This window comes from Echinops telfairi, unplaced genomic scaffold (genome assembly GCF_000313985.2).
Source record: "Echinops telfairi isolate 266 unplaced genomic scaffold, ASM31398v2 ScPeMD7_7424;HRSCAF=8462, whole genome shotgun sequence".
NCBI classification, from domain to species: Eukaryota; Metazoa; Chordata; class Mammalia; order Afrosoricida; family Tenrecidae; genus Echinops; species Echinops telfairi.
In genome coordinates, this window is record NW_022111324.1 from 87,300,075 (window position 1) to 87,315,344 (window position 15,270).

At 36.8% G+C, this 15,270-nt stretch overlaps 1 protein-coding gene and 1 non-coding gene across 2 annotated transcripts in view; one reads left to right on the forward strand and one right to left on the reverse strand.

Annotated features, from left to right (window-relative positions):
* COG2 (component of oligomeric golgi complex 2) overlaps positions 1-15,270 on the reverse strand; it is a 70,604-nt gene that overhangs the window by 44,409 nt on the left and 10,925 nt on the right. The window contains exons 3-5 of the mRNA XM_045298210.1: positions 14,177-14,242; positions 6,214-6,294; positions 4,369-4,472 (exon numbers count right to left, since the gene is read on the reverse strand). Of these exons, the coding sequence (XP_045154145.1) occupies positions 4,369-4,472; positions 6,214-6,294; positions 14,177-14,242 (251 nt within the window). The remainder of the gene's footprint in view (positions 1-4,368; positions 4,473-6,213; positions 6,295-14,176; positions 14,243-15,270) is intronic.
* LOC115872487 lies at positions 9,771-9,914 on the forward strand. The gene has a single exon (XR_004047885.1). It is a non-coding gene; the product is annotated as a small nucleolar RNA SNORA48 (small nucleolar RNA).

Below are 15,270 nucleotides of genomic sequence, written 5' to 3' on the forward strand. Positions count from 1 at the left end.
TGACACCTCATGATTGCACAGGCTGGTGTGCTTTTTCCATGAGGGCTTGTTGCTTCTCTGCAATATGGCTACTTGTTTAACTTCAAGCCTTTAAGACCCCAGACACTATATCTTTTGAAAGCCAGGCACCATCCGCTTTCTTCACCACATTTGCATATGCACCCATTTTTGTCTTCAGTGATCTTGCTGGGACGATGAGCACCACAGAATGCCAGGTTGTTAGAACAAAGTGCTCTTGCATTGAGCAAGGGTATGAGCAGAGGCCCGAAGTCCGTCCACTCCTTCAATGTATTACCATATAAATCTATGTACACAGGCCAATACCTCTATTTTTATGAATTAATGTATTTACATATGTACACACCTTTGCTTATACTTCTATCCATAGCATTTCTTCCTAGATCTTTCCTCTTTGTCCTTTTACCTTCCTCCTGTAAATCTTTATGGGAGCAGACTACTTCTCTTTTTTCCTCAGAGTTGCTTGTGGGTCTGAAACTGCCAACATTGCAGTTAACAGATCAATTTTTTACCCACATTGCCACCCAGGGCTCTTGTACTAAAAGTTAGACTGAATAAGAACTATATGCACAAGTTTTCTGAGTGGTACAGGTTATCTTCACTCAGCTAGTACCCAAAGGTTGGCAGCTCAAACCCACCCAGTGGCACCATGAAAGAATCTGGTCTGGCGACCTGCTTCTAAAGAGATTACAGTCCATGCTCTTCAATAGTCAAACAATACACGAACACCTCAACAACAATACAATAATAATGAAAGAAACATTTGCATCTGTTCTGCTGGCCCACAAATTCTTAAAGACATTATTTATTCATAACCCAAGGACTACCTATAATTAAGACAACATGGTACTGACATCAGATAGACTATATAGTACTCAGAATGTATGTGACAAATATATTGATAACTGAGAGTTGACAAAGGTACAAAAACAATTTTGTGGAGAAAGGGCAATCTCTCAGCAAATAGTGCTAGAATAACTGGATATTCATATACTTAAAAAATTTTTTTAAAGCAAACACTACATTTTATACAAAAGTTAACACAAAATGAGTCAAAGACCTAACTGTAAACCTTAAAACAGAGACTTTGAGAAGACATAAGAGAACATCTTTGATACATAGGGCCAGACAAAGATTCCTTAGGTATGACATCAAAAGCACGAGCCACAAAGAAAAAATGATAAATGGACTTCATCAAAATTCAGAACTTCTACACTTCGAGAAATACTGTTAAAAAATGAAAGGTAAGCAAATTGAGAGAAAATGTTTGTGGTTATAAATCTGATAAAGGACTGATAATCAGAATATATTAAGAACCTTTATAATGATAACAGCCCCAATAAATAAATAGGCAAGAAGTTTGAATAGATTCTTTACTAGAGAGGACATAATTGAAAATATAAGCATAAGATATCCATACTAGTCATTAGAGAAATGAAAGTTACCAAACCCTTTGCCTATCAATTCCTGTATATGGTAAATCCGTTTGTGTGAGAATGGAACTGTGCTCCATGGGGTTCCAATGACAGACTTTACAGAGCAGATCACCAGGCCTTTCTTCTGAAGCACCTCTACGTGGGCTATAACCTCTGAGCTTCTGGTTAGAAGCTGAGAACATTAAACATTTATTTCTACTACCCAGGGTTAATGCCTCTAACCAAAAGCTAGAGGTTTGGAGAGATATATCCATTAAGTGACAATTTGTGGTGCTTATTTAGTTTTGGCTTATCCTTATGAAATGTGACCTTCAGCAAATCACTCAGCCTTTCAAATGCCAATTTCCTCAAGTACAATGGAGATAAAAATAGCTTCTACCTCATATGGAGGTTATGAAGAATTAGCAACAAGCCTGCAAAGTGCTTAGCATAATGGTTCACTGTAAATGCTCAATAAATGGTCAATTCTATTTCTGCTTGGAGAGCTGAGGGATGAGCAGGAGTTAAAAATAGGCAAAAAGTGTAGAAAGGGTGTTTCAGGGAGGGGAAGGAACAGGATGTACAGAAGCACTTAGCACTGAAAGAAGCAATCCATTCCAATAAGCAAAGCTCTATCAAGCATAATGTTTATAGTCCGTCACAAAGTTGGCAACACAGATGCTCAACATGCTTTCGTTTTTAATCTGAAATGATTAGAAGTTCATGCCTTGCTCAACAGCCTTGCCCAACAGCCTTAAACGGACAATTAAAAAGCTGAGTTAGAGAATAGGAATTGTTCATAATGAATGCCATTCCAGCACCCTCTACATTTTTTAAGGATCTATGAAGCAGTAATAAATGAAGTATCTCCAAAAGTAAAAAAAATAATCATTTACTTTAAATTTACATTTGTCAAATAGTTGTCAAAACAATCTATATACTCTAGACCTTAGTTTTTGTTACACACACTATATATCTGCTTCAAAGTGTAATAAATGCAATATCCTGCCCCCCCTTAAAATATATTTTAATGCATTGATTCCACTCAAAAGGAAGTTGAACAGAAAGGAGGAAAAGCATAAAATTGCCAATTGAAGTACTTCCTGTGCTTTCTTAAAGCATCATATATCTGATGATGACAAATGAAGAAAAAGTCCACAACATAAGAATAGATGAAAATAAGACCATTATTGATCTACTCAGTTCTGTATTTGAAGCACCTAAACTAATTTAGAGGGAGCCCTGGTGATGTAGTTTTTACGCCTTAGGCTGTGATCTGAAATATCAGCAGTTTGAAACCACCAGTTTGCTCCTTGGGAGAAAGACAGGGTCTTGAATTCCCCTAAAGGTTACTGTTTGGGCCAGGTCCGGACCATGCAGCCCTTTCTCCCAGCCTCTCAGAAAGACAAGTGAACTGCTGGACTTCGCAGTCCCTGCCTCCAGCATTCCAAGGAACTTATCTTCCGGGCAGGGTCCACACGCCCCTTCCCCCGCCTCTCAAGGCCAGAACTAGACTGTGCAGCCTCTTCCCCCACATTCCAAGAAGCTGGTCTGTGAAGGACTCAGACTGCAGCTGCAGCACCAGGAAGCCTCCCTTCTCCTTATTAGCACAAGTACCAGCAGCTCTCTTCACCTCATTTACATACTTCCCTGACCCAAATCCTACAAATATCCCACTGCCCCACTGACTGGCGTGATTTCCCTGACCAAACTCGTTGGGTCTGGGAACTGCCCGGGAGCTCTAGATGTTCCTGTCCTGTTCTCTGCTCTCCCTTCCCTCCCGGGAGCTCGTTCCCTAGCCTAATAAAGCCGCTTTTAACATTCAGTGTCTCAGTGTTGACCTCTCAGTTACAGTCTGGGGCAGTTCTACTCTGTCCTATAGGGTTGCTATGAATCAGCATTGATTCAAAGGCAGTGAGAAAGAAACCAGTTTAGAAGGAAATTGCCCAGTACAATCAACGCAAAATGTTAACTGTCTATCTTGAATATACCTAACTTTTCCCTGAATAACCTACTGTGGACTATTATTTACAAATTACCCAGATATTCTTAGGTCTAATATGCATGATATATTTATGATTCACTTATGCTGCTCTGGTTTTACTTTCTGTACAGAGTAAGATTTCTGACTTGAATTAAAGAAAGCTCCCAAAGGTGATGCAGAGCAAGAAGAAACACAATGTCTATGGTCAGAGAAGACTTCCTGGAAAAGATTCTGTAGCTGAGTTTTATAAAAGGTAACTTGTGTGGTGTCAGCGTCTTGTTTGTACATTCTATTATAGGTTATATTCTCTGAAATCATAGGTTACCAAGCTGGTATGTACAACTCATCTCAAGCTAAATCCAGAGTCTCCTTTTTCCACGGTGTCGTGGGGCTTCCCATTAATTGTGATATGATCTACTCTATATGCACTTTGTCACCAATTTAACTGGAGGATTATACGTTTCAAAGTAAGAAGGTAATAAGAAATCATAACAAAAGAAATGTTTTTTCCTATTTCATAAGCTTTTTCTTTATATATTTTAACTAAAGGTGTCCTGTACCTTGTCCTAATGTTATACTGCCACTGTTTTCTGAACGTCAAGATACATCAACTGTAATACTCTGAGCACGTCTAAAAAATACCTTAAACATGTAAATGCTATTCCACATCCTGAAAGTCAACAGGCTTTTGTCAGCTCATGGCTGAGGCAATTCCAAAGAGAAAACTCTCCCACACTGAGCATTCTGCCTTTAATCCCCACAAATGTGGTATGCTAAAACTGTTTTACAATAATGGGTATTTTACTGTTACACACACTCAATGAAACTTAACTATTTAATATACTCAACTTTCCTCGAGTTACATAAACTTAGGTTTTCTTCTTTGTAAGCAATCAGTTCCAAGTAAAATAAAAATTAGATTTGATGTGATATTTAGTAAAAAGAACTTACCTGTTTACTTCCAGTGCAGATGTTTCTTTTGAACTTTGAGCACTTAATATTTTTTCAATTTTCTCAACTGATCGAATTACTTGTATAAGCCTTAATACACACATCTATAAAAATAAAATTTAGGAAAAAAATAGTATGTTTAATCCTCACTACTTTATTTTCCCTTGGAAAGACAAAGCCAAAAGTCAGCTTAGAATTTCTCTATTCTGAATACTTCTACATAACACTCAATTCCCAAAAATGCAGATCTTAACATTGGCTTTCTAGAAAAAACATCATCAATATTTGGTTACATTTTTACAATTTAAAAAAAATATTTTTTATTTCTCACATTCTTTATTCTTACATCTTCTTTCTTTTCTCATAATGAATGTCTTCACTTACACTACATTTTCCTAAGTTCCTTTCTTGATGTTTAAAATTTTGTTTTTAACCATGTCTTTATGTGTGTGTGACACACCTAATTATCAACACAAATAGTCATGTGAATGAATAGTCAATGAAGACACTTATTTCATAAGACATATAGTTTATTCTTTGAAAAATAGCTCTTCATTGGGTTGGTGAAAGGCCAAGGAATGCAAAAATGTTTATCTTTAAAAGAGCAGGGAAAAAGTCATTCATTAAACAAACAGTTATTAAGTATGTATTATTTACCAGGTATTCTAAACACAGAAGACATGGGTGATTAATAAATTCCCTGTTCTCACATGCTTACGATATTTTTCCTAGAAACACATTGCATTCTTGGATTATTTGTATAAATGCTGAGAAGGGATCCAAAGACAAATTAAGCAAGTATATTTCTAAAGCAGACTTATCTCCCTTAAAGATATAAAACAGGAATGCTAATAAATTTCAAAAGCGGAAATAGTATTATGCTACAGTGAGAAGTCTTGAATTCTAATTCCACTTCATCCAAGATAACATGAGAATAATAAAACCAGAAAAATAAAATCAAAGTACAGAGACAGGATCACTGAAAGTAAAGGAAGTGTATGCACATGTATGTATAAGGGGGAACAAAAGAAGAAATAAATGTGGCAGAGTAAGAAACTCTTACATTTTTAAAAGCTAGAAATCTGCAGTGGAATGTTGAAATCATTGGCTTTAGCATGCCTATTAACTTCCTGTTGTCTAAAATATGAATAACTTCTTTATATGGTTGCTAAAAAATAATATGGTTTCTAACCCTTAAAGTGTTTTGCTGTTATCAGTTATTACTGTGCTCTTTTGAAAAATGGGGAACTTTAATAATTTCCTGATCACGTGGGTACTTCTAAAATTCTTTTACTTCAAATAGAGAAATAATATTATAATAGAGAATTACATATAAGCAAAGAAACCCTGGTGGTGTAGTGGGCTACACCTTATTAGGCTGCTAACCACAAACCCAGAAGTTCAAGACCACTAGCTGAGGACACCAAGGTACGGACATGCAACAAGACCTTTGTGAAAAAGGGGTTCATAGTGCTGAAAAGTATGAAGGCACGATAAGTCTTTAGTTGACTTGTAACAAGAATTCTAAAGCTTTCTTTAAACATGTACTGCTACCATGAGCAAATTAAAGCCCAAAGAAAATATGTGATTTTGCTTTCTTAAAAATTACTCTAAAATAAGCATCTTATTATCCGTACTTTAGTCAGTCCAGGAGCAAAAAACCTGGGCTCTGACATTGGTTCTACCCATCATTAGCCTTTCTGAACTACTGTTTCCTAAATATAAAAGAGAGACACCATCTTTGTGCTCTGTATAGTTGCTAAACAGAATAAAACCATATATATGGGAATACACATATCACACATATGTATTACACAGTTGATGTCTTAACATACTTGAATATACCTTTTTGCCCCTAATGTCCTCTTGTTTGGACAGCCGTTCGTCTACTGCCCGAATTCCTTCACTCACAGATGATCTAAGATTCTTTAAAAGAAAAAAGAAAATGTAGAATTTGTTATAAAATTTACCTATTTAACTTAATTTTACAAAAATTAATATTGACAGGCCAGTCTTATGTAGATATTGTTAGTAATACAAAATATCAGATATGATTACTGTTCAAGAAATACATAAAATGTGACCTATTAAAAAAAGGTCACATATAGTTAACTGTCAAAATAAAAATAATAGCAAGTGAATTTCATTGGTGGTCAGGTTACCAAAAGGATAATCTGAGTCAAAGCACAGGCAAGTTTTATGAAGATTTACTTGAGCCAGGATTTGGAAACCTGTGAATGCTGAGAAGGGTGGACAGGAGACGATGCAAAGACAAAAGGCAGGAAAGCAGAAATGAGTCAGTGAGGCATAGACTTGGCAGGCAGAAGTGGAAATGTAGCTGGATACATGCATAGTGAGGGGTTAAATGTATGAAGGCATTATTTAAATGCTTGGACTAGATTTTACATACTGGAAAATGAGAACTTTTAAGCACTGAGGCCTTGATGAATATAATCTTTGGGGAAATGATGAATCTGTGACCTTGAAGACAAATTTTGATACCAAAAGTCACCGGAACAACAATCCATAAACAGATCAAAGAAAGTCAAAGTAAACCTAAGAATTACACGGGACACTATCAAGAGAAATAGCATCTGTCTAGTAGGCAATACAGAACAAGAAGAAATAAACCAAAAAAGAAAACGGTCCAAAAGCTGCCAGAACAAAATTTCCCTAACATATTGAAATTGGAGAAAACAACCATTCAAGAGGTTGTAAGAATCACTAACAGGATAGAATCTTAAAGATTATCACTACAACATCATAATCAAAGTTTCCATCATGAAAGGCAAGGAAAGAATCATGAAAGCAGCATGGGATAAAAAGAAAAAGTTACCTCAAAGGGGACCCACAAAGACTAAACTCTGATTTTTCAGCAGACACCATGTAGGCAAGAAGGTACTGGAGTGGCACACATAAAACTCGGAAGGTAAAATAATTGCCAAGCAAGAATCTTATATGCAGCAAAATTATTCCTCAAATATGAGGTAGAAATAAGGACCTATCCAGATACAAAAGGAAAAAAAATCAGATCAACATTACATAAATTATTAAAGGGTATTTGTGCTTTGAACAATCAACAAGAACAGACAACTTGAGATCCACATACAAGACACCACCATTCAGAAGTTACTCCATTTAAAGCAGTGGAGTAAAACAAACTTTATTTATTTATTTTTTATAATAATTTTATTAGGGGCTCATACAACTCTTATCACAATTCATACACACATCAATTGTGTAAAGTGCATTTGTACATTCATTACCCTCATCATTCTCAAAAATTTCCTCTCCACTTAAGCCCCTGGCATTAGGTCCTCATTTTTCCCCTCCATCCCCGTTCCACCCTCCCTCATGAGCCCTTGATAATTTATAAATGGGTATTTTGTCATATCCTGCCCTGTCCGACGTCTCCCTTCACCCACTTTACTGTTGTCCGTCCCCCAGGGAGGAGGTCACATATAGTTCTTTGTAATCGGTTCCCTCTTTTGAAATCAAAATTCATCATGAGAGGCAAAGAAGGGCATTACATAACAATTAAAAGAATGACTGAACGAGATGATGCAATAATAATAAATATCTAAAAAGCCAATGACAGACTTTCAGAACAATGATTCAACCCACATAGATTTGACTCATATTCAATACTACAATAATAGTAATATGACTTCAATACATCATTCTAAAGAAAGGATAAAACTAGAAAGAAACTAATTTAAGATGAAGAACTAAACAAAACAATCATGTATACCTCTTACACACATATAGCATGCATTCTTTTCCAGGGCATATCAACATTCTCCAGAATAGACCATTTGCTAGGCCACAAAGTAAGTCTTAATAAACATAAAATCATCAAAATATTACAAAACACCTTCTCAGACTACAGTGTTGTAAAATTAAAAATCAACAATAATAGGGTCAAGGGGAAAAATTAAATACATGGAAAGTGAACAATATTTTGTGTTGAAAAAACTAAAGAATTAAGGAATAAAAAATTTTAATTCCTTTAAAATAAACAAGAATGAAAATACAATATGCTAAAACCTTTGAGATGCTGCTAATGTATTCAGAAGGGACTTTATAGCAATAAATTCAAATACTGAAAAGGAAGAATGCAAGTAAACACCTTAACCCAACATCTTCAACAATTAAAGTAAGCAGCAAAATAATTCAACTACGAGAAGAAGTAATAAAGATGAAAACAGAAGTAAATGGATCAGAAAGAAATAGAATCAACAAGAAAATAATTGGCTCTTTGAAAGTATTAACAAAATTGACAAACCACTAGCAAACTTAACCAAGGAAAAGAAGGAGGGAAGATGCAAATAACCTGGATAAGAAAGAAAAGGGCTGATATCACAACACAATCAACTAAGAGAGATAATAACAACACTATGAAGGATAGTACTCCAGAAAATTCGGTAACACAACACTATGAAGGATAGTACACCAACAAATTTGAAAACCTAGAAGAAATTTTTAGAAACACACTACTTATCTAAATTAACACACACTGCAAATAACTATATGTAATATCATTTGATGCAGAAAAGGCATTTGACAACAGACTCAAGAGACCCCAAACAAAAGAAGAAACAGATGAGGCCATCAAAATACACCCAATAACAAAACTGTACCAACTGGCTTCACCTAGGAATTGAACCAAACATTCAGAGATTTGACAACAGTGATACTCAAACTATTACAGAATATAAAAAAAGATGGCAAATGTCCTAAATTTTATGAAGTGAGCACAATCCTGATACTAAAATCATGCAAAGATATTACAATAGAAAAGTATAGATATTATGAATATAGATGAAAAAATTCTAAACAAAAATCCTAGTCAATTTTGTTGGATTCAACAAAATATAGAAAAAACAAATATCATGATTAAATGGAATACATAACAGGTATACAAGGTCAGTTCAACATTAGAAAAATGATCACTATATATAAATAAAAGAACAATATCCAATATCAACTGATACAAAAAAGGCATCTGAAAAATCCAAGACCAATTCTACATAAAAAGCACTCAACTAAATAAAAACAGAAGAGAAATCCTTAACATAATAAAGGCCATGTCATAAACCAGCATATCACTCAATCTGAAGAAACAGAAAGCATTCTTTCTGTGAATGGGAAGCAGACAAGAATGTCATTTAAAGTAGAGAGGATGTCGTTTATAATTACTCTTATTCAACATTGTGCTGAAAGCCTTAGCTTAGACAACAACAAAAATCAAATGCATCCAAATTGGCAAAGAACAAGTAAAAATCTCTCCATTTGCAGATACTATAATTCTCTATGCAGAAAACCCCAAAGACTTAAATCAATCATATTCCTGTATACTAATGAAGAGAATTCTGAAAAATAAATTTAAAAACATGACTATTACTCTTTGACAATGGGCAAAAAGACACCTAATTGGGGGTGGTGCTATTAAATCAGTCAAGGGCAGAACAGACGTGCAGTCCTTTGTTCATTCTAGCTTGATGCCTGGATTGTGGCCAGAGCTGTTTCATACCTGGGGCACATAAGATTCCAATGGCAAAGATCATCAGAAAGTTCTTGGGAGAACTCCATTCTACGGTTCTTACACCTACAAGGCATGCCTTTCACCTGGCTCCAGTTCTGTGGCTGAGGATGGAACTGTACTTGCATCGAGCATAGACTCCTTACACCAACAGTGTGTGGAGTGCTGGGTCTTTGGGAAAATTGATGATGATAATAATGCAATCAACTTATACCCTAGGGGGGTGATTGACAATGCTGTACTTCTTTTGTTTATATGGGTTTTTGCTTTCCGGCTTGTAGCTTCTTTCTTCTTTCTTTCTTTGTGTGTGTGTGTGTGTGTGTGTGTTCTGTTTGGTTACTGGTTGGCTATGGTTGCTATTGGAGCAGTTAGCCTTATACAATTTTGATTTTGTCATATTAGGACCACCAGAGTAAACCTGAAATGTGCAAACCCCATGGACAAGCTAGTGGAATCTGGGCTCCTACTTAAACTCTAGCCCCAAATCAACAACAGTTCGTTCTGATAACATGGCCCTGCTCGATACTCACCTTCATGAAATGATCACTGAAGATAAGGGTGCTACAGCAAAGTGTGGTGAAGAAAGCAAATGGTGCCTGGCTATCAACTGGAATAGTGTCTGGGGTCTTAAAGGCTTGTATTCAAACAAGCAGCCATCTAAGCGAGGAGTTAACCAGTCCACACAGAAGAACACCAGCTTGTGTGATCCAAAGACAATAACACAATTCAAATATGAGAAAGGGAAAAGTATCAGTGTCGAAATTGTGAACACCCAATTTGTAGAAGGCTATGGATTTGTAGAAGGCTATGGAGGACAGTGGGAGCCCAAACCCATCTGCAGAGTATCTAATCAGACTGAGCTGTTGGCAGATCACCTGTAGCTTCAGGTAAGTCTCAAACAACCTTACTATCAGGCACAGACCACTGATATCTTGATAATGCTGGATCGAACTTGATACTTGGCCACTTGACCTCTCTACAGACCCAACTTGAATTTGCTCTGGGTCCAAGTATCTCTTACTTGTTCCAAGACAGGAATTTCTTCCATGGCTTTTTAAATGCTAATAGGGTCTTTTCTTTCTTATTCATTATTTGTATTTTTGTCTTTATAATACTGTTGTTTTATCCTCACCCCCTAATTTTGATTTTGTTTTTTATTGTTTCTGGTGGGTTTCTAGTTTATGAAGCACAGGAGGAGTGGATGCACAGTGATAATAACTGATACAAGGGTTTATAGGGCAGGTGATAGGAAGGGAAGGGGATTTCCAGAGTAAACAATGAAGGCAGGAGTGGGTAGGAAGCACTAGAAGTGATTGTGATCGCACAACTCACTTTAAAGGTGATTTAACCATTGGGGGTATAATTCTAAAATTGATGTGGTAATGATAGTACAATTCTTCTTGATATGATTGAATGATTGAACTATTGAATTGTATGATAGGTAAATTATGTGACAATAAAACTGTTGGGGGAAAAAAGACTACTACTATAACAAACCATATACCAAACTACTATAAACCAAACTACTATAACTACCATAACAAACAAACAAAAGATACCAACATAAATGGAAGAATACTCGATGTACATGGATAGAATAACTGTGACACTATCAATACTACTGAAAACTCACTGCCACCAACTCAATTGTCTCACCGTGACCCTATATGATAGGGTATCACTGTCCTTGTGTGTTTTCTGAGACTGTAACTGTTTACAGGAACAGAAAACCCCATCTATTTCCTGAGGAGCCACCGTTCATTTCAAATTGTTGATAATGCAGTTAGCAGGCCAACTGGAACCCACTATGCCACCAGAGATCTATAAATGTAATGCAATTCCAATCCAGATTGCAACATCATTCTTTAAAGAGTTGGAAAAACTAATCACCCATGTGTTAGGATGAGTTTTCTAGGGAAACAAAACCAGGACATGTACACACATACATATACACACACAAAAGAACTTTATGTGAAGAAAGAAATTTTTATCATGGAAGAGGCCCAGCCCAGTCCAACTCAAGTCCTTAAGTCAGAAGCTAGCTGGAGTCCCCTTCTGCTGGTTGATGAAGCAGGAATATAAAAGTCTAAGTGGAGAGATCACAGATTAAGCATGGATTCAAAGTCAGCAGGAACATGACAGGGCTGAGACCACTCAGGTTCAGCAAGCTTACATGGACAACAGCTGGTACAGACCCAGACACAAAATCCAAGCAAGCAGATTGATGAGAAAACAGCTTGCCTGTTTTTGGCTGCCTGGATACTACATATGGTTTGTCCTCTGACCCCAATTCTCTGGACTTGAGCCAAAAGCCTGCTGTTTTGCCAGCTGCCCCTGGGACTCCTCAGCGGCCGGCCGGCTTACCTGCCAACCATGGTTCATTCTCCTTGTCAACCAAAAACCCGCTGTCTGAGCTGCAGATTTGGGATCATCAGTTCTTGCAGTTTCTAGAGCCAAGAGAAGCTTCCAGGCTGACATAGGACTCAAAGATTTGGAACTAGAGTTACTTCTTTGACATACACCTCTGACTTCACTAGTTTTGCTTTTCTAGAGAACTCAGTCTAAAGGCAAATCACATATTCTAAATAAAAAGGTCAATCATTCAGTTAACTAATTAATATTAAGAAAATACTTCTCCCCTTCACAATGATCTACATATAACCCCCTCCCAGGAGGACAGACAATGGAAAAGTGGGTAAAAGGAGACACTGGTCAGCGTAAGACATGAAAAAAAAAATTTATAAATCATCAAGGCTTCATGAGAGAGGGGGTGGGAGAGGGAGGGAAAAAATGAGTAGCTGATACCAAGGGCTCAAGTAGAAAGAAACTGTTTTGAAAATGATGATGGTAACAAATGGACAAATGTGCCTGACACAATGGATGTATGTACGGATTGTGATAAGAGTTGTGCGAGCCCCCAATAAAATGATTTTAAAAAGAAAATACTTCTCAAATGCCAGTCACTGTGCTAGTCAATGAGGGGTCAATAACACACAATAACACTCTCTGAGCCCTCAGAGAGAGAACCTAAAATCTCAGAGCTTTGTGAATTACAATGGAAGCACAGCTCTGTGGCTAACTGATTAGGAAAAAAGTCATTATAAAGGGGGAATAAGAGAGGGGAAATGGAGCTGGAGCTGGCTGTTAGCAAGGTAGGATTAGTCTCTGTATGTGTGAATAAATGACAAACGTTCAGGGCAGAAGTCAGGGGAATTTAGAGTGAGAAGAGCGGCAAGCTGACGGTTCGGAAACCACACCTACAAGGAAAGAGCGGAATGGAGGCACAAGGGAAAGGAAGGAAAAGACCGGCACAGGCTGTGTACCACAAAAGCCGCTTTGCTTCAACTCCAAAGAAAAACATTGAAAAGTGGGGTGTATGTTTCACTCAATCAAAAAAGACTCCAATATTAGAAAGAATATGAAAATATTAGTTCCAGCCCAAATTCAAGACATCTCTAAGAATTCTTTCCTGTCTTCCTTGATTTTGAATATTTCTGCAATTTTGCATTCCCCCGCCCCCACATGATCTATGTACTGAATATATACTTATATTATCTAAGAGTACCTTCTCTGGGCCAGGCACTATGAGCTAGGTGAGTAAGAGTATACAAGATGACGCTAATCCAGTGGTGACAAACATAAAATAAGTTTAATGGAAGGAACAGGAGTTCTAAGGGAGTCTACAAGAGGAGCCCTAAAGCAGACTGAAGGTGGCAAGACACAAGGCAGCTCAGTTTTCTGTGGGAAGTGACATCTAGGTTAGGTCAATTGTTCGTCCAGATGAAAACCCTGTCACCAATGGCTCAGGGATCAAAACAGGCATTGTGGTAAGAAAACATTAAAATATAACACTTGTTAGCTCTTACATTATGAGTATTATCTTTCAACCATATTATGGGCTAAACAGCTTTTGTGTACCAGGTGAGGAAGCTGTCATATTGTCTGGGAAAAAGAAATGTAAGAAAGATAAGCCATTTGTAAGTCGGGGAGCACTGACAGTAGTTTTGTGCCATTAATAAACTGAATTTTCACTGACAATCTAAAGCTCTTTATTCTGAGAAACTGTTATCTTTAAGTCAAACACTCTTTTTGGGTTGTAAGGTACCATGCAAAAAGAGAATAATTTATCATCTGAGAGAGGGCCATAAAGGGTGAGTACTATAACCACGGATACTACACACATGCACAAACAAACCTGGCAAATCGGAGTGCACACATAGATCATGCTGCGTGAGAAACTATAGTATTTATTACTTGGGGACTTACCAGAACTTCTTCTCGTAATTGTCCCAAAGGCACAGAAAGTTGGTTGAGGGCTTTGTCCATGCCAACCTGAAGGTGAATCATGTTGATATAAACACATCAAAATCAGGAAAAAGCAACTTAATTATTGCATATGTAATGAATTTAGGTTTTATATCAGAAAAGTTACTTTGCCATTAAATATTGATAAAACATGAATAAACTATGTACATGAGCACAATAAAAATTTTAAATGAATTTGAAGATTTCTAACTAGAAGTGAAGAGCTGTCTCTAATTTACAATATCCAACTAGCTGATGTGAAAGTCGGATCTCATTTAAATTATCATAGCCCTTGGGGGAGAAATCCAAATTAAATAGAATTCAAATAAAATTTTCTACCTTTCTAGAACTACTAGAACATTCTTAGTTGATGTTTCATGAAAATAAATATGGTTCATTAATTTTAATGCTTTTCAAAATTCCAACAGAGTTGACTAATTTCTGTACTTCTTTTGACAAATAAAGGAAATTAAAATATGGACAAGAAGATTAAAGACAAACTGTGTGAGGACTAAAAAGCAAGGTTTCTAAAACACTACTTTACCCCCAACGGTTTTACTGGCACATAGTTCACATGCCACACAGTTGAACACTTCAATTGTTCAATCACATCACGGGGAGTTGTACAGTCACATCTATCTTAGAGTCCTCCACCCCCCTCCATGGTCACATAACCTTCAAACTGAGCTGTGCAATCACCATCATTTCTAGTGCTCCCTCTCACTACTGCTTCACTGTTCACCCTGAAATCCCCCAACCCTCCCTCCCCATCACCCCTTCTTCACCCCTGCATTCCCTACAACACTTTGTATCAGTTACTATCATCATAGCTCCATTCCTCCTGTGCTGGGAAACCCAACAGAAAACAGTGCAAGACAAATCGCACTAAGGTGGTCTAAACAACTTTTGCAAACAACCTATACCTTCATCACAAATTATTCTTTCATTTTTATAAAACCAATTACTTACAAGTAACAATGTTACCTCAATCTAGCATGGGTTAGACATGTACCTGGAAGCAAATTAGGCATTCCCTTAAGCATGCTTTTTTTTCT